We start from the raw sequence: 19,411 nt of genomic DNA, 5'->3' as shown, positions 1-19,411 counted from the left end.
TCTGTCTATAGAAATGTTTTCACTAAAAGGTGTTTGTAAAAGATAAAAAGGGTAACCATTAATATGTTGGATTTTATATCTTCTATTTTAACTCAAAATGTTGTGCTGTCAAGAGTTCAGGCTATTTATCTTACACAAATTTCCATGCCACCATTGAGTTTTTTACCCTGATGTGTCTTTTCTGCAGGTCTTGGAGCTACTGGGCTCAACAGCCCCCAAGCAGCAGGCTACACTAACCGTGTGCTGCCGCAGGGAGGTGGGCTGGAGCTCTCTTGGATTGCAGCCAAACATACAAGAGTTCCTGGAATACAAACTAAACCCTGAACCAGCAATCAACAAGATGGAGGGAGTCACAGAATTCACAGAGTACATCTCTGAAACTGTTGATGTCCCTTCACCCTTTGATTTACTAGAACCTCCCACCTCTGGAGGCTTCCTGAAACTTTCCAAGCCATGCTGCTATATCTTTCCTGGTGGACGAGGAGACTCTGCTCTCTTTGCCGTGAATGGATTTAACATCTTAGTGGATGGAGGGTCTGAGCGAAAATCCTGCTTCTGGAAGCTGGTTCGTCATTTGGATCGAATTGACTCCATGCTACTTACACATATTGGTGCTGACAACCTCCCAGGTATCAATGGGCTTCTTCAAAGAAAGATAGCAGAACAGGACAAGGATGAGTCACAAGACTCCACAAACAACAGTGAGTGGATGAAGAACCTGATTTCTCCAGAATTAGGGGTTGTGTTCTTCAACGTCCCAGAGAAGCTCCGTATGTCAGAATCAAATCTCAAAGTGAAACGCAGCATTGAAGAAGCTTCACTCACTTTACAGTACATGAACAAGCTGGGTATCAGGCCAGAGCCTGTCTTTCGAGTTGTCAGTAACACCATTGACCCTATTACTCTTTTCCACAAAATGGGAGTTGGCAGGTTAGACATGTATATTCTGAACCCTGTCAAAGACAGTAAAGAGATGCAGTTCCTGATGCAGAAGTGGGCAGGTAATAGCAAGGCCAAAACTGGCATTGTGCTACCTAATGGTAAAGAAGGGGAAATATCTGTGCCCTATCTGACATCGGTTACAGCTTTAGTTGTTTGGCTACCCGCCAACCCAACAGAGAAGATTGTTAGGGTGCTATTTCCTGGAAATGCACCACAAAACAAAATCCTAGAGGGTTTGGAAAAACTCAAGCACCTTGACTATTTGCGTTATCCTGTAGCTACCCAGAAAGACATCGCCTCTGGAACTCTTCCCTCTGTAATTAAACAAACCAAATTAAAACAAAGGACAGATAGCAAAGAAAGTCTCAGGTCTTCTCCGAAGACTACTCCAAAGGCCTTAAAGAAAGACAGTGACATTCAAGATGAGGTGTCAGCCACTACAGAAGCAAAGAGTGACTCCGTGAAGGAAAATGTAGCAGAGAAAAAAGACAACAAAAACACAACGAAACCTTTAAAATCTAAAATTGAAGTGCCAGAAAAGAAAAAACTGTTAAAAGAAAAATCCTTAAAAAAGCACTCAAAGGAACGAGTGTCAAAGATGGATGAGAAAAAAGACAAGGAAAAGAAGGAAGTCAAGAAGGCAAAGAAAGATGTGCCTGCTAAAAAAGATGAGAAGAAAGATGTTAAGTCCAAAGACTTTGACAAAAAAAAGGACTCATCCAAACCTGAGCTCAGAAAAATCTCAAAGCCTGACCTAAAACAACTTACACCAGAGGTAAGGAAGACACTACATAAGGCTAAAGTGTCAAGTAAAGTAAAAACTGGAAAGAGCAAAGCAGCAAAGACAGAACCTGGTGAACCCAAAGAAGAAGAGCCCAAATGTGATGCTGTTACAAACACAACTACATTTTCTACACCTGAAGACCTCACCAAGGATTTTGAGGATCTTCTAAAAGCTGGAGATGTAGCTGTATCAGCACAGATAGCAGATAACAATAAGGATTCTCCTGTGTTAACTGCCAAATGTCTTATACAAGAGCAGGACAAGACACAAGGGGCCATTCCGGAGTCTTCTGAGAATGTTGCACCAGTCATTAATAATGACAAAGAAAAAGAGCTTGCAGAAGACATAGGAGACATAGAAAAGACTCAAGAGTTTGAAGATGAGGGAGCAGGAAGTCAGGATGAGGATGAGGATGAAGAGGAGGAGGAGGAGGACAAAGAAGAGGAAGAACAAGCTGAAGCTAAAAACGAAACGCTGGAGGAGGACGAAGAGGACATGGGCATAGGTGAAGATGAGGATGAAACCAAATATAAGGTGGTGAAAGAAGATGAACTTGACAGAAAACATGAGATAGAAGAAATGGAGAAATCCGAACAAAAAGAAACCTTTGTCAACGTCATGAGAAATGCTGAAGAGGACGAAGAGGAGTGTGTGGAGAAAGCAGAGCTGGAGGAGGTCGAAGACTTAGATGTAATCGCAGATGAAGAGATCAAACTATCACCCGAAAATGTTGAAGACAACAAACTCACTGAAATTCTGACTGTGGCCCAAGTAGAAGTAGAGGGCTACCAACCACACGTTGGAACATCTGCTGCTCCTGTGACATCAGTAGTTCAAAGTGGAGCAGGCGATCCCATCTCCTACCTCCATGATGAGACCGTTCCTGGTTACTCTGAGACCGAACAGACCATTTCTGATGAGGAAATTCACGAGGAAGCTGAAGATAGGATACCACACCTCCAATACGATGTTGGTGCATATGATGTGTCAGTTCCAGACCAGACAGGCTCATTTGTAAACATTCATGGTATGAAGGAGATGCAGGCAGCAGCTATGGCAGAAAAAGGTTTCATTCCAGGGGTGCAAGAGCAAGTGTCTATGTTCACCAACATTATCACTGCCCCTCTGGCAGAGGAGGAACATGTTTCTTCTGCAACATCTATCACAGAGTATGACAAAATATCATCTTTTCCTACTTCCATTGCCGAAGATCAGTCTTTTACCACCGCGGCAGCACTCACTGCAGAAGAACAACAAAAAACACCTTCTGAAGCCACTCCAGGCAAAGAACAGCAACTTTCCACAGGATCTCTTTCCCCCCCATCTTTGGAAGACGACAAACAAGCCAAATCAGTGCCTAGTGATTTACAGCCTACTGTTGGAGATGTAACGATGGCGGCTGAAGAGGAGGAAGAGGAAGAAGAGGAAGAAGAGGAAGAAGAAGACCAAACTCCTAATGTGGACATTACCTTAGAAAAACTCCAAGAGGGCTACGCCTCAGCTGAAATGTTACCTGATAAAGAACCAGATAAAGAAAATGTTCTTACTTTAGGATCTCCTGATAAAGTCATACATGAGGGTATTACTGTCCATCTTCCAGTTGAAGAAGAGAATACCAGTGCACTTGCACCTAAAGATTTTTCATCTGTTGTGCCTACAAGACCATTTGGATCAGAATTGATAACTTCAGAAAGTGAAGAGCGTTGTTTCAGTCCAGATGATATCACTGTGAAAATGGCTTCCCCACCACAGTCTGGAACCTCAAGTGCAACTCAATCGCCAGTTCGCCAGTCACCCGTGGAGGATAAGACAAAAGTCTCACCTACTTTGGTACCCAAAAAGCAAGAGAAAGTGTTTGATAGCACAACAGAAAGAGAAGTTGATAAGGAAACTACAATGCAGAAAGATGTTGATAGTAAGACAAAAGATGATCTAAACAAATCATTTGATCAGGAAAAGAAGGTCCAAGAGACAAAAGAAAAAGAAACTGAAAAAAAACCTGCTGTTACCACATCAATGATTGAAGTGATAGCTGGTCCAGCAGAGGAATCCTTCATCCGCTCTGAAGAAAAAAATGGAGGAAATGACTCAAAATTAATCGAAACTTCATCTAGAGCACATGTACCAAGTAGCTCTCAAGAAACTGAGAGTCATTTTGAGGATGATAGTGATGATAACAACAACGATGATAACAAAGGGAAAAACATTAGAAGTAAATTTGATGAGGAAGAAAAGAAAGAAAATAAGCTAGATTCTACACAGAGAAAAGATGAGCAAAAACTCGAGGATGGGAGACAAAAATCTGAATCTGACTTGAAGTCCAATGAGGAAGAGAAAAAAGATGTTCATTTTGAAGAAAAAAACATAAATACTTTTGTCAGTGAAGACAATGGGATGGAAAAGAGCCATTCCTCCAATATCAAATGTTCAAAGGACCAGGTAGAGAAGGATGCAGTGCCTATCATAAAACATGAACAAGAAGATATTGAAAAGGGGGCAAAACGATCTAATGTTGAAATAATCGAAGGCAAAGAGGAAAAACAAGTTGAAAGTATTGTTACTTCCCCTGTCAAGCTCTTTGAGCAGTGTGAAGACAAAAATGTGAAGACGAATGTTGTTGAAAGCAGTGAAGTAAGTGATGGATTTTCTAAAACAGGGAAAGATGAAAAGGTTTGTAATGAACCAGTACAGATAAATAAAGTTGAGTTACCTACAGAGCAAGAAAAGAAACCAAGCAATAACGAAGGCAATGAAAAACCATCAAATATTAACAAAGTTTCTATCGTTAAACCTTTTATTGAAGAGCGTAAGGGGTTTGTTGAAAGTAAAGATGATACTGCTGTTGAAAAACTTTCATCAGATATTGAAAAGGATAAACAATCAAATGACGAACAGACTATTACATCAACAGTCAAAGAAGAAACATCACCAGAGAATAGTGACATAAACCTTGCGATTGATACACATGCCAAGAGTGAGGATGAGGCCACGATTGACGTTGACTTATCTGCAGCAGCAACCAAAGCTGTAGTAAGAGACACACTTTCACCAGTCAAACCAGTAACTGAAGAAAAGAAGGAGCAAGGAACAAGCAAAGACTTTACATCAGCTATCAAAACAGAAAAAATAGAGAACGTTGACATAGCTGCAGTCAAATTATTTACTGTGCAAGATGAAAAAGAGAATAACATCAGTAAAGATGTTGTAGAATCTGTGACGGAAGTAGAATCTGAGAAAAAGCTTGTTGTTAAACTGCCTAAAGCGGAAGAGACCCAGGACACCAGTGTTGAATTTACACCAGAAGAAGAATGCAAGATCTCTGATTTAACATTTCCCAAAGAAGAGACAATCAAAGATACTGCAGATGTTAAATCGTACATGCACATTGAAGAAAAAAATAAAGATCTAACATCCACTAAAGCAGGGGAAGACTTGGACCAATTTAGAATCCATGATAAACACATAGATCCAAGAGAGCAGAAAGGAATGGACACTTTAGGTCAAAACTCTGAAGATGTAAAGGAGCTCAAGAGTGGTCATGTTTCTGGGACAGAATCACAACAGGACAAGAGCAGCAATGATGATAACAGATCAGGGGATGGAGGCACAGACAAGTGTGAGCAGGAAAAAGAAAAAGAAACTGAATCAACTTCTGAACAAAAGACTGACAAAAAACAGATGGAGCTTTTGAAGGTTGAAAACGTAAAGACAGAAATAAAACATGACCTCCAACAGGGCATAAGTGGTGCTGAATCAATCACTTGGGAAATCCAGAATAGAACAGAATGTTCAACGTTTACTTCTAAAGGAGAGGAAGAAATTAGGACTGGTCACTCTGGTGAGGATGCACCTGATGAAAAAGAGACAGATCTAACATTGGCACAGACCTCGACAGAAAAGAAGACGGAAAAACAGGATGCAGGTGAAAATCAGATTCAAGAAGAAATATCCTACAATATTTTAGTAGACAAAAAAGAGGAGATAGGACATGCTGTAGAAATAGACCAAGTAACTTCTGAACCAACATTAGTTGAAAATCAGAGAACAATGACGGATAGTATAGGATCAGTAGTCACACTGAGTAAGGAGGTAATGATGGAAACGGAAAAGGACGATGCCCATGTTGCTGAACTGAGCAAAGAACAAAAAATGGAAAAAGAACAGGAAAAAGAGTACACAGAGACAGAGGAAATCAAAGATGATCAAACTAAAGTGGCAGAGCTAAAAAAAGACATGAAGGAAAAAGTTACAGCTCTGACAACAGATGAGAAGGAAAAGTATGTCTCCACAGACGTAGAACCCACCAAAGAGGAAAAATGGGAGAAAGAGGAGTTACATGAGAAGGACTTTGAAGAAAAAATTAAAAAATCTGATTGCATATTGTCAAAGGAAGCAGCATTGAAGACTGAGTCTGCTTTTAAGAAGGCATTTGTGGTTCAGCTGTCAGATGAAACAAGAGAAGAAGATGATGAGGAGGACATATGTATGGGAGGTGCAGGTTCCAGACCATTATCAGTAGAGCCAATGAAGTCTGATCACAATTCATCTGTAAATTTGCCTCAAACTCAAGCAACAACTGATCAGAGTAAACTATCGATGTCTCAGCCTACAATGGTAATACCGATTCTCACCATGCAGGGGCCCTCCATGGACGAGGACTTGAAAGAGTTTGAACAAGATGAATCTACACGATCACCTGAAGCTAGCAAAATTGTGAAAACAGTATCTGCACCTGCACCTGTCTCCCAACAAGAACCATCAGATATTACTTTAAATGATAGGGCACTCCCTGACTCAGGTGATTCAGCTTCTAAAACAAATCAAGATCCAGAATCAGCTAAGGAAAAGCCAATGTCACCAAAAGGAGCACAGGTGGAAGTTCAGTCCAAAATGAAGGATGCACCACTACAAGAAAAGGCCACATTTGAAGATGCACAAGAAAAAGATGCAAACAAAGATGAGCAAGGCGAAAAAGAGGTTGTTTCTCCCGGATTATCAAAACCATGTTCCTATTTCATGCTCAACAAGGACAATGAGGAATTCAAACAAGAGGCTAGTGGCACAACAACGGAGAGTGAGTGGGACACTATAGGTCATAGTCTTGAAGATGAGAAGCAAACATGTAGTGGATCCAAGTATGATCCATATGAAAAACCATTCCCCAAAGACGATAACTCCGGCTTAAAACATGCAAGTGAAGCCCCATCAGGGTTCGATCATTCTGATATTACCATTGATGATAACCGAATAGCAAGCCAAGAGGAGGCAAGTGGAGCCATCTATCTTCTAGATGATCACTACAAAGAGGAGCCGCTGTCGTTTAGTAGAGTTGACTACAGCCCGGTATCACTTAGAGAAATAGATAATGTCTCCCCCTCTAGTTATGTGGATAGAGAGATGGGCCAAGATGAAGATAGCAAGACAGAAGAAAGAGAAGATACTGGTTATGCTGACATAAGCATGTCATCCATAAATATACAAGACAACAAAATGTCTCAAGCATCAGTCTCCTATTCCTTGACTTCAAAAGTCAACACACCTGAGAAAACAGAAAAAGAGAAAGAAAGTGAGGTAGCTTCTACCAGTCCTCCTACTACGAGAGAAAATGTATCATTTCAACAGGAAACCTCCTCCACCACACTGACTCACACAGATGTTGGATCCCGAGCACCATCTGCTTGTAAGATCTTTAAAGAAGAAACGGAAAAAGAAAAACCTGAGTCATTCAAAGATGACTTTGATCCAAAAACAGAGAGATCTCCACCTTGTCAGCATTCGCCTGCGGAAAAATACATTGTAACTCAGCAAACATCAAGGGCAGCTCCTGCGAAATTGTTTACAGGAGACAGAATAGATGACAATGTTTTAGAATCAGATAACAGCCAATCAAGCAGTTGTGGTCCCTGTAAGACAATGCTCTTATCAGAGGGAAAACACTTTCAAAGTGCGAAACAGATACTTGTAGAGGGGGAGAACTTCAACATTGAAGATGATGAGGAAGAAGATGATGAAGAGGATGATGAGGAGTTAAGTGATGTAGACATGGAAAAGGGAGCAAGAGAAGAGTTTGAAAAGGAAATGCGCCGACGTAGCCCTGATGACAGTACTGAGTTTGAAGAAACTGACAAACAGCATTTTCCTCTCGATCAAACCACAAACATAAAAGGGTCAGAGGGTATAGTCTCCTCTGATACATTAAAGTCAACTAACAGAGATAAAGACAACGTGGTGAAGGCAAAATTGGATTCTACATTGTCGGCAAAAGAACACAGTATACAAACTTCCACAAGCCAAATGACACAGAGCGTTTTACCACCTGAACAATTACCATCGTTGTCCAAACCCACAAGTCACTTTGCTCCTTCACCAGGTAGCTACTATGCTGATATTGGACAAAGCAGATCTTCAGGAAAGGCAGAGGATTACTACAGTGAGAGTAGTCAACTTTCAAAAGTAAGAGATGATGAATATTTTATCCAATCCAGTGCACAGGATGAGCATCTAGATCAAACACAAACCCCACCACATTTTTCTGCTGGCCATGAGGAAAGCACTACATCAGCTAACACACACACCACTGTACCAACACCTTTCTCCATATCATACAGTGACACATTTTCAGTCTCAATACCTACCGTATCACTTCATCCGCTGGAAGACAAATTTACAAGTTCCTCGGCTTCAAGCTTAGATGCAGCATTTGTACAATCTTCTTCAGTCATTACTTGCCAAAGCGCCAGAGGTCCTCAAAGTGATGAATACATGGAGGTGTCAACACGACCTTCAACACAAGAGTCTTTACGCAGTCAGTTTGATATATTCAGTCCAACATCTCCTCACATGCCTGTGCCTTTTAAACAGCCAGAGGATAAAGGTGCATCTGCAAAGCCAGAAAATGACTCAAAATTAATTACAGCCAATGTTGATCTATCAGAAGCTAAAATTACAACAGTCATATCCCCATATCTACAAAGTACAAAAGTAGTCAAGGTGCCAGAGAGTTCACCTATGTTAGGGACTGGTTTTGACATCCCTGCTGACTCCCATGACAAGAGCTCTCATGGGTTTGTTGATGAAAAGGACATCCCAGCCGGTGATCACAAATGTCAAGAAAACGTTTCAAAAAAGGAGGCTAAAACTCAACAGATGAGCTCTCCTGGAGCAACCAACACAACATGTGCCATGGTAGACATGTACAAACTAGTAAAGGATGAAGCTGCATCGCATCAAGTAACCGAGGATAAGACTAGTGAAGCACACGGATATTTTATTGAAGGTGAGCAGTTGTCAGGAAAAGAAACAAGTGAGAAAGGAGGAAAAACAGAGCCAGTGAAAGATACTGAGGTTAGACAGAAAGAAAATGAAATGACCAGTGAAGACAAAACAGCAGTGAAAAATGCAACAGATGACCTCAAGATGACTAACAAAGCAAAATCTGAGAAAACGATGGAAGAGAAAACCTCTCTTTTGAAAACTGAGCGATTAGAAGCAAGAAGGAAGAGCAGCTTATCCGATTGGGAGCTTATACAGAGGCCTGATGACCTCCCAAGTTCTACTCCAGATTACGCATATAATCTAGATCAAAAGGTAAATAAGGAGGAAGAGGTTGAATGGATGTCTAGTATTTATAATACCTCTGTATCTGCCTCAAAGGATCCTTGTTGGATAGAAACATCTAATAAAGGAGATGCAAAAGTTGATCGTCCTTCTGACCTAAACACCAGAGCAACCTCCTCTTCTGGTTCACCTCAAGGTGTTTCTTCCTGTGAACTCAAACAATGCAAAGGAGAACTTTCTCCATCATTTATCAACCCCAGTCCCCATCTGCCATCCAGTGATAATGACAGAGATGACCACAGTGATCATTCGCAAGAAAGTGATGATCATGAGGAGCGCACTGTGAAAAAGAAGTCTCATAAGCATAAGCATCACCATGCTCAGAGTTCACATGGAGATGCCGGACACGGGCAACAAGGCAAAATGGCCTCTGGTCTCGCTGTGACATTAGCTGGAGAGGAAACACCCCCAACATCAGTGAGTGAATCAATACCATCACATTCTGACTCTGACGTTCCACCAGGTACCGAGGAGTGTCCATCCATCACGGCTGAGGGAAATCTGGACTCGGATGAAGATACCGAGCATCTCCCCGTAGACAGATTGTCTGCCTCTGGAGTCGGTGTTGGCCACCATCCTCCATCTCAACGTTCAGCTGAGAATCCCCAAGATCCCCTTCCTACCCCTCCTAAAGACCCATTTCCCCACCCACCTCACCCAGACGTGTGCATGGTAGATCCAGATGCTATTCTCAATGATCACAGCAGCTCAGATAAACCACACAAGAAGGAGAATAAGAGCACCAAAGGCCTCAGAAAGAGTAAACCCAAGTCAGCTTCTCCTGCTCGTAAAGGAGAAGTAAGGAGGAGAACTTCCACGCCTGTGAAGCAGACTAAGGATTCTGCCTCACCTCGATCCACCTCCCTCAAGAGAAAGGAAGAGAGGACTTCCAGGCTGATGAAGATGTCAGAAACGCAGGGCTCAAGAAGTGAGATCCTCTATCCTGGGAAAGGCTTGGCTAATGGTGTTAAGAGCAGTTCGGGTAAGAACAAATGCTTACAACCTCCAATTCAATAGAACATTGAACTAAATCCAACTGCATTTTATTTGTCTAGAACCAAATAGATGTAAGGGATTGCGATTGTTGGAATATAAGGCACAGTGAAAAAAACAATATAAAAAAACCCAGAATAATTTACATATGTTGCTAAAGGGCTAACAATTTGTGCTCTTCTTTCAGGTAACAACCAGAAAACTACTTCGGCTGTCCCACCTGGACCACCAGTCTACGTTGACCTGGCCTACATTCCAAACCACTGCAGTGCTAAGAACGTAGATCAGGAGTTCTTCAAGAGAGTTCGTGCTGCATACTATGTAGTGAGCGGAAACGACCTGGGCAGTGGAGAGCCCAGCCGTGGAGTCCTTGATGCCTTGCTCGAGGGCAAGGCTCAATGGGGATCTAACTTACAGGTAAACTGGTACACTCCGACCCTGATCCTAACCCTCTTTACTGTGTGCATATGGTTGACTTTAAAAACTTTTGGCTTGAGTTTGGGCCGTGTGTAAAGCCGTGACAATGAAATTACTTCTTGCTGGAGATGTGCACGAAATTAAAAGTGCTCATCAAAGCAAGCCTAAATTATTAAGAAGATTCTAATGCAGTTCAGCTTGCTCTCAAAGGTGAATGAATAAGAACAAGGTTTGATGAAGGAAAACTACGTGCTCAGAGTTGCTGAAAATTATGATTTTTTTTCGTCCCCTGGTGTGTTGCTGTTAAGTCGGAGAAGTGTTCACACAAAGAGCATTTACCTGTTGGTGTAACAGTTCAACCAGTGACCACCTCAATCTGAACTGCTTGTTCAGTCACAATTTTATAATAACACCTGTCATCATAAAGAGCAGAACTCTCAGGAACCACAAGATAGCCTCATCACTTGTCCAACCACGACACTCGTAAACATGTCATACAGTGGCTCAATGCAATCAAAATTCTGTATATTTCTGTCCCAAAAGATACAAGAGAAGGACAAAAATTTATATTTGGACCTATTCTGGATGTCTGCCAGTGGCTTTTAAAGTACCGTGTTAGAAAACACTATTAATGCAGCATCAATGCACATTTTAAGGTTGACTGAACAAGAACAGGTTTATGACAACATCAATCATGCCAACTTCAGACTTTTGACCAATCACACAACAGTTTTTGTAGACAAAGTAAATAAAATAATTTTAGTTCCAGCGAGATTAATTTTGTCTTCTTTTTGAATAACATGTTAATTTAGGTTTTTCAGGATTTTTTTTAATCTCCTGACATGTTTTGACTGTCAACTGCCAGTCTTCGTCAGGAACCACTTCAAAGGAACCATCAAAGGCGATCAGCAGAACTCCTCTGACGAAGACTAGCAGTTGACAGTCGAAACATTTCAGGAGATGAAAAAATAAAACTTAAAAATCTTGTCTGCATAAACAAAAACCTCAACTGAAAGCAGAACGAAGTAACTTTTTCACCTTAATAAATCCTCCTCATAGTCCCTGTGAGGGTAATACAAGTGTTTATAGGGTGATTGGGGGGTCTTTCATCTCTCCCTGCTGTCTCAAAAAAAAAAACTGCACTTGCAACTTTCCTGCCTCCGACCCGGTGGAAAGACATACTGCTTTACGGCTGCCCAATACAAACTAATGCTAGATTATGCACACGGTTGTCTACAAATTCACTTTTCCCAAACTTATATCAGGACGGAGCCAGCAAAAAAAAGTCAGAGAAGACCTTTGTCTGAGGAACGGAGCAACTCCATGCAGTGACAGCACACAGCAATCACACACACTGTCGTCGCGGCAACAGGCATGCACACACTCACAACCCAGCGCTCCATCAGGCAGCACACACACAAATATCCATCCATCTATCTATCCATCCATCCATTTTCAGAGCCGCTTTGTCAACACACAAACAAACACACATTTCCACACTCCCATATTACTCCCACATCATTCATTTATTTTACTTGTTTCTCTTCCTCATACTGTTCACATGGTCACATGGGACTATATGTGTGAAAGCACCCTTAGTGTCACTGAAGTATTAGGATTTTTCAGTGATCGGTTGCTACTGTCTTGGGAGAGCAAAGGCGCGTATGTAGCTGTGGGGGGTGCGGAGTGTTTACGACAGTGGCATAACTAAAGGGACCTTTAGGGGGAGCGCTAAGTGCAAGTTACTTAGTTCTGCTTTAACATACTATTCAAAAAGAAGACAAAATTAACCTCACTGGAACTATTACATGGAAGTTAAGTGAACCTTCAAAGGAACCATCAAAGGCCATCAGTAGAACTTCTCTGACGAAGACTGGCAGTCGACAGTCGAAACATTTCAGGAGATAAAAGATTTGAAAAACCTTGTCTGAACTTAACACCTAATCTTGAAAATACATTTAAACATCATGAATATACTGTTTATTCTTTGGTTCTTTCTTCTCTTTGACCTTATTTAACTCATTTTATATATCTCTCTTTCCCTGACAGGTGACTCTTATCCCAACCCATGACACTGAGGTGACCCGGGAATGGTACCAACAGACCCATGAGAAGCAGCAGGATCTAAACATCATGGTTTTAGCCTCCAGCAGCACTGTAGTTATGCAGGACGAGTCCTTTCCAGCCTGCAAGATTGAGTTTTGAGCTTCAATTCCTCTTCCACGACCTTGAAGAGAAAGCAAACAGCATACTCTGATTCTCTAAAGCTTCTTGTTCTCTCACCACACCAGCTCTAAATCTACTAAATTTATATGTCGTGGGCTGTGCACTTTGTCAAAATCTGGGGTGGATACTTCTTTTCCATGCTTGCTCTAACAGTCAAACAAGCACCATTATGTAACGTAAACAATGACTCTGTTAAATCAATAAAATGTAATACTGAATTAGCTAAAACCAGAAGTGGCCACATCATGTGCCAATAACCATTTTTAATCATGCTTTCAAAATAAGTGGGAATAAAAAGTGAGTTATTTCAACAACAAGTGGGAAATAACTACAAACAGATTTATTTTATTTGATCTTAGGGGTTTTTGTTTTTTGAAGACTAGAGGCTGATTTTATTTCAGGGCTTGCATTGCTACTTAAGCAAACAGCAAAAATAAAGCTGCTACAGTAGTGTTTGGATCAACTCAACAAAATCTGATCAACTCGTTCATTGTCATTTCTTGTGGTGATGTTAAAGTGGTCGCCTGAAAATGACACCCTTTGAACTCTTTTCTTCTCTGCTTTCACTGCTTGGCTGGTGCACGACGCATGCATTTTAGCTTCACGTCTCCAGAGAGAACTTTGTGAGATTGATCCATCCTTTAACATGCAGCCATCAAATGCAGCGAAGTGGAGCCAGATAGTGGTGTCTGCACCGTTTGGCTGTGTATGTGTGTAGAAATCACATTGGCTCGACGTGTTTTGGTTTGGGATTTGATTTAAAGACAATGGTAAAGTATTTATTTTGTGATGTAACAAAATATGATTCTGATTGAAATGATGCTATTTACTAAGATTTATTAGCTTAGGTCACATGTGTCAAACTCAAGGCCCGGGGGCCAAAACGGGCCACTTAGAGCATCAAAGTCGGCCCGAAGTATGAACTCGAAATTACAGAAAACATGAATTGTGTAAAAATACCAAGTAATTCAGTCCAAATAAATAAAGTCAATGAATATCCACAATATTTGCCAGGGCTCTTTATCTTTTCCAAAATCCTGCAACGTCAATATAATTATTCTACAATTGTTTTTTCAAATTGAATAACAATTGGTCACAAACTCAAGGAAATTTAAAGATTGGATATTGTCTGTAACTCCTATTACTTTACATATATTTATGAGACAGAATAATGTTGAAATTGCTCAATTTTTTGTGTCCCCCTTGAGATCAAAGTGGTCCGTATTTGGCCCTTGAACTAAGACATGTTTGGCACCTCTGACTTAGGTCTTAGTCGATTAGCTAACTTTAGCTGCAGTATCCGTTCCTCTTGTTCAGCTACATTGTAACCATCACTGTTGATATCACAGAAATGAATGGAAACAAGTCAATGACGAAATGTAGCAACAAAGGTTTGCCCACTTTTTCCCCCACATCAGTGGGCAATATCTGCTTTTATTGTGACAAAACAGACAAATGTGGCTTTTCAGGCTTTGTTTATGTGCCTTTGGCTTAGCTTTGGAGATGAAGGCTGTGGCCCGTCTTGTGGACATGTCATCCATTTCTGAAACAGGGTAGATCAAAGGAAGTACATAGCTTTGTAGCTAAGGACCAATCAGTTCGCACCCCTTTTATAGGTTCAGCCTGGCTGCTTTTACTTTGAAAGGTTCAACCCAGCACTATACTTCCACATCGCCAAACGCCGACTTAAGAGCAGAACCAGAGTCTTAGAGAATGTTTGCACCAAATCGCACTTTTCGGAGGTGGTGGAAGGCACAGTTACGAGTCAGGTTTTTGTTTGTTGTTAAAGCACAGACAGAACGCATAGTAATAATAAAGTAGTATGAAATATTCCTCCTATCTGAACTTTCTGCTGGAGAGGGACGATGTCTTAAGAAATGATCTGAAACCAATGAATAGCCATGAATGTGATGATATGGTAAGATTGTATCTGTTTGAAATGTGTGTGTGTGTGTGTTTGTGTGAGAATGAGAGAATCTACACACTAAGCCTCAGTCCTAACTGACTCAGGTCAGGGAACATCCCCAATATTTCCATGATCCAAAGATTGACACTAATGTGAGGTTTAAAAACTTGATTCTATCTGAATTCCAATGAAAAACTCAGAACTCTTAGAAAATGTTTGTGTACATTTTAAAGAGGTTTGAAATCAAAAGATTGTTCTGGAAAAGTTTGGAAAAAATCTTCCTTTTCTTAAAACTCAGTGTTTGGCAGGGCAGCTGTAAGAAACACTGGCAATGCGTGTAGTTTGCATGTTCTCCACATGTTCCTAACAACATAAATTAGTTTCCTCTGGTTTTCTCAGCATTCAGAATGATGTGTAAAATGTATTTTCAGAAAAAAATGATCTAAAATGACGGACCAAAAGAGTTAGGGTGCTTTCACACGTATAGTCTGGTGGACTCGGTGCGGTTCAGGTGGTGAATCTGCGCCAAATTTTCTGCAGTCAAAACGGTCGGTCGCTTATTGAACAGAATACTTCAGCCTCCATAGATGAAAACAACACTTCTGTCAGAAAAATGCATTTTCCAAAAGAAATCCTCAAACAAACCGCATCTAGCATTAGATAATGCTAATGCTACTTGTTACCTCGAGACCTCCTTTAGTTGTAATCCAGAGATGGAAAGTTTTCCTTCTTATCACAGTCGGATGCAGATTGTACATTAAAATGCTTGTCACGCACAAGCACAAAGTGATCCAGATCATGTCGCCCAGACTGAAGCCTTTAATGTGTTTGGATCAGTGTGACTTTAAGGAAATACAAGAACGCTGTGAACCACTACTGAACTGTGTGACTGTACAGAAGCTGAATGCACTATACATGAGATCTATTTTTGAATGTAACGTTGGTACTACCAGATGAATGCTACTGGATCAAAAAAAATCACAATAAGTTATGGATGGATGTAAAAGGAGCGATTGTTCTAGTGTGGTAGAGAGTAGCTGAGATACTGTATTACACATATTAGCAGTAACACACATTTCCTGCTCCTGAAGATGACTTGAAACATATGCAGAATCCAAACCATAGAGAAATATATACAACCACACAATGTATAAACATGCAAATTCTCCTTCCTGTTCATTTCAGCTGATTTTAAAAGAGCAGAGAATCCAAACTTGCAGAAACAAACCTGTCACAGAAAGATCAAACGGTGCATTTGTTCATTTGAAGCTCACGCCATCATCCGTCCATCCCCTCTGCATGTGACTGGTTTTGTTCTAATATTGAATGTAATTGTTTAACCTGAGAATAATATTGATGCAAAATATGGTATTTTAAAAATCAACATTAGAATAAGTTGTCAGAACTAAAGTGATATAATACTGGGCTGTGCTTTTATCGTTTGCCCCATGAACATGTGGCTCAGAAGACGCTGTATTAGTAGTTCTGTTTGGTTCTCTCTGCATTGTAATAAATGAATTGTTATTTTCTTCTGCGCAATATATTATATTATCTCTGTCTGTTTAATCTTACATGTAAAACTAGAACTACTGCAGATTTAATGTCAAAGGGAAACAGCCTGGTGATCATCTATTAAACTACATTTAAAGCTAAAGCTGAGTTTGTCTTGTTTCTTACAAACACTAAGAAATATAATCTTATGACAACACGGTGTTATAGAAGCAGATTTTAATGTTTTGTTTCTCCATATTTCTTTCTTTTATTTAATACAGTGTAAGCAGACTCACTTGCTAGTATTGGTGAAAGTAACGGATTACATGTACTCACGCACGTTACTGTAAATTAGTTACTTTTATGGGTACATTTTATGGAGGACGATGAGTGCCACAATGAAATAAATAAATACACCGTTCATTAATTAAATGTGTCAATGATTAATTAAATCCATGTTACAATTCATTTTCATTCTATAATGTATGAAGTAAAAATATTTCCATATTTATTTATTTATTTCATGATCTGGTGTTGCAACACTTCCTGAATTAATTTTATCTGTCAAACTCGCTCGTCAAAGTCTTTGGGGGCGGGGTTAACCATCAATCCAGCCAAATCCATTGCTTTGGTCTTCACTTTTTCCAATCATGGCGGCTACGACGGATGTGCACGAACTTTCTAGTGAGTTTGTGAGATAGATTTTAGACCTCGCTGAGAATGTAGAGGCATGAATATAGAACAAAACCAACGTACAGTTCGTATAGCACCACCCAGCGTATCAGAATAATGTTTACTAGGTCTGCCTCAATCCATTGTCAGGGATCGATTTAGCTTGACTTGATGTGCAGGTAACCAATCAAGTGTCAGGAACCGCCCCCACAGACTGAGACGAGTTTGACAGATAAAATTAATTCATGAAGTGATGCAACACCAGACCATGAAATAAATAGTGAAATATTTATACTTTTCAGAATGAAAATGAAATGTAAAATGGATTTAATTAATTATTGGCACATTTAATTAATGAACGGTGTATTTATTTAATTGTGGCACTCATCGTCCTCCACCTCCTGAGTCGACGGACTCAGTGATGATGTCATCAGTCCTACCTCTACAATAATGATGTCATCTGTAGGGAACCAAACCCTCCAAGTTGATCTTTGACTTAGGACACTAGTTTCACCAGTCAATGGAGTCAGAGAGTCGGTCTCCTACTGTGAAATGCAAACATGCCCCACAGGGGGATCTTCTCCCTCTTCCTGTCCGAACAAAGGAACAGGAGAATCCAAGAACAGTTTTTCTCCTGTTATCACCTCTCTGCTACATTACGATCAAAAGGAAACAATCAGTCAATGTTTACATGCTAAGTTTTCAAACTCTGGGCTCCGACCCCCTGCAGATGTTGTCAACTCCAGAACCCAAACCACTGGTCACACAGGACGTTGGAATAACACTAGCTCTCCTGCTCAAATGAGAACAAAGAACATGTGCTTGACTGGAAAGTCACAAAAGAAAAGATTATTGTTACGGGTTCCTGCAGAAATTGAAATTGCAAATAGTGTCTGTCCTATGCCACTCTTTTCATGTAATTCAATAACCAAGAGAATGCTATTTTAAAATGTTTATCATTTAAATGGTGCTTGAAATACTAGAAAACATCACAAAGCTTAGTTTAAGGTACTGAATGTTAACCGTATGATGAAGAAAATTCCATAACCCGAATTTTGACATTCAGGTTTATTAAGTACTAACTATGGTATTTTTCAGCCGTGTCTGGTATCTAACTGTTTCATTATAGATGATATATTAAGATATGATGTTGAAAAGATGTTTTGAAATATGTGGAATTAATTATTAGGCATTCTTTTATGTTTAGGAACTCCCTCTGTTGTCTATGTCATTCCACTACACACCCACACTTGAGACACACCCACAAGCTGAAAGCAGAGATATTGACCAATCACCGATATGATCTCAGAATGATCAACCAAGACTCCTCCTCCAAAAGGCGTCTCCAAATTCTTTTAAAAAAAGACGCGCTGCCTGAAACTTTAGTTTTGGACGTGGGCGTTCAAGCTCACACGTGTTCCCTCATGTTTCCAATCTTTCATTTCATTTTTCTTTTATTTGTAGTTGCATCAGTTAGACTTTTTAAGAACCTTGCTCGCAGCGAAAGCCTAAGACGCAAAAGAACGTGCCTGAAAGCCGACCTTCCAACATCTGAATCGTGGACCAAACCGTGATCCCTCTTAGTCTGAAACCGGCTGCGATCATCCCAGAAGAGGTTGTGGATCGGCCAATAGAATCGCTGCTGTTTAACGAAACAGAACTCACGCCAGCGCAGCTATACTGCCACACAGCCGTTGTTCCTGCAAACCCAGAACGTCTCCAGGTCCAACCAGACCGCATCTCAAGGTGTGGACCAGTGAACAATGGACCAGCAGAACTGACTCACTTAAACTACAATACAACCCCATACTTACACTCCACTCACAATCCACCACATACTGTATATGTTTGTCCGTCTTCCCTCTTTGTTATGATTTTATTCTTTGATTTTACAATAGTTAGTCTAGATTAGTTTAGAATAGTTATTCACTTTACTTCATGTAATCCTCACCATTTTTAGCTTAGAAATGCATTTCATCATGGTTTAATCACCGCATTGTTCTCGTTTCTTACTGGATGATGCAAATAAAAGGTTAAACTTAATCTTTGATTCCTCTGATTCATTAAAGCTGTGATGATGGTGTAGATTTGCTGTTAGAATCTACTTCCCTGATTTAATACTTTGTTTAGTCGAAAGAAAAACTTAGACACATTTCCTCTTTTTAAAGAGGAGGCACCCAGTAATTCATTGAGCTAATATTAATAATCATAATTAATATTCTCATTCATATACCCCATTATTAACTACCCTTGTTCTCCTACACATCCCTATGTTCGAATCTTCTAATGTTCTAATATTCCAATGTATTCTCTGTGGATCAGCTTCTATAATGTTTAAATAGTTACTGATGATAAAGTTAGAC

At 40.2% G+C, this 19,411-nt stretch overlaps 1 protein-coding gene across 2 annotated transcripts in view; it reads left to right on the top strand.

Annotated features, from left to right (window-relative positions):
- Positions 1–16,539, top strand: part of map1ab (microtubule-associated protein 1Ab) — a 61,563-nt gene extending 45,024 nt beyond the window's left edge. For both annotated transcript variants that reach the window (XM_028448943.1, XM_028448944.1), the window contains 3 exons: positions 188–10,325; positions 10,524–10,753; positions 12,803–16,539. In XM_028448943.1, coding sequence (XP_028304744.1) covers positions 188–10,325; positions 10,524–10,753; positions 12,803–12,958 — 10,524 coding nt within the window. In that variant the 3' untranslated portion in view covers positions 12,959–16,539. The remainder of the gene's footprint in view (positions 1–187; positions 10,326–10,523; positions 10,754–12,802) is intronic.
- Positions 16,540–19,411: the final 2,872 nt, after the last annotated feature.

This window comes from Gouania willdenowi, chromosome 6, assembly GCF_900634775.1.
Source record: "Gouania willdenowi chromosome 6, fGouWil2.1, whole genome shotgun sequence".
Lineage (NCBI taxonomy): Eukaryota > Metazoa > Chordata > Actinopteri > Blenniiformes > Gobiesocidae > Gouania > Gouania willdenowi.
Note: the sequence above shows the minus strand (reverse complement) of the source record. Positions and strands in the feature narration are given on the sequence as shown.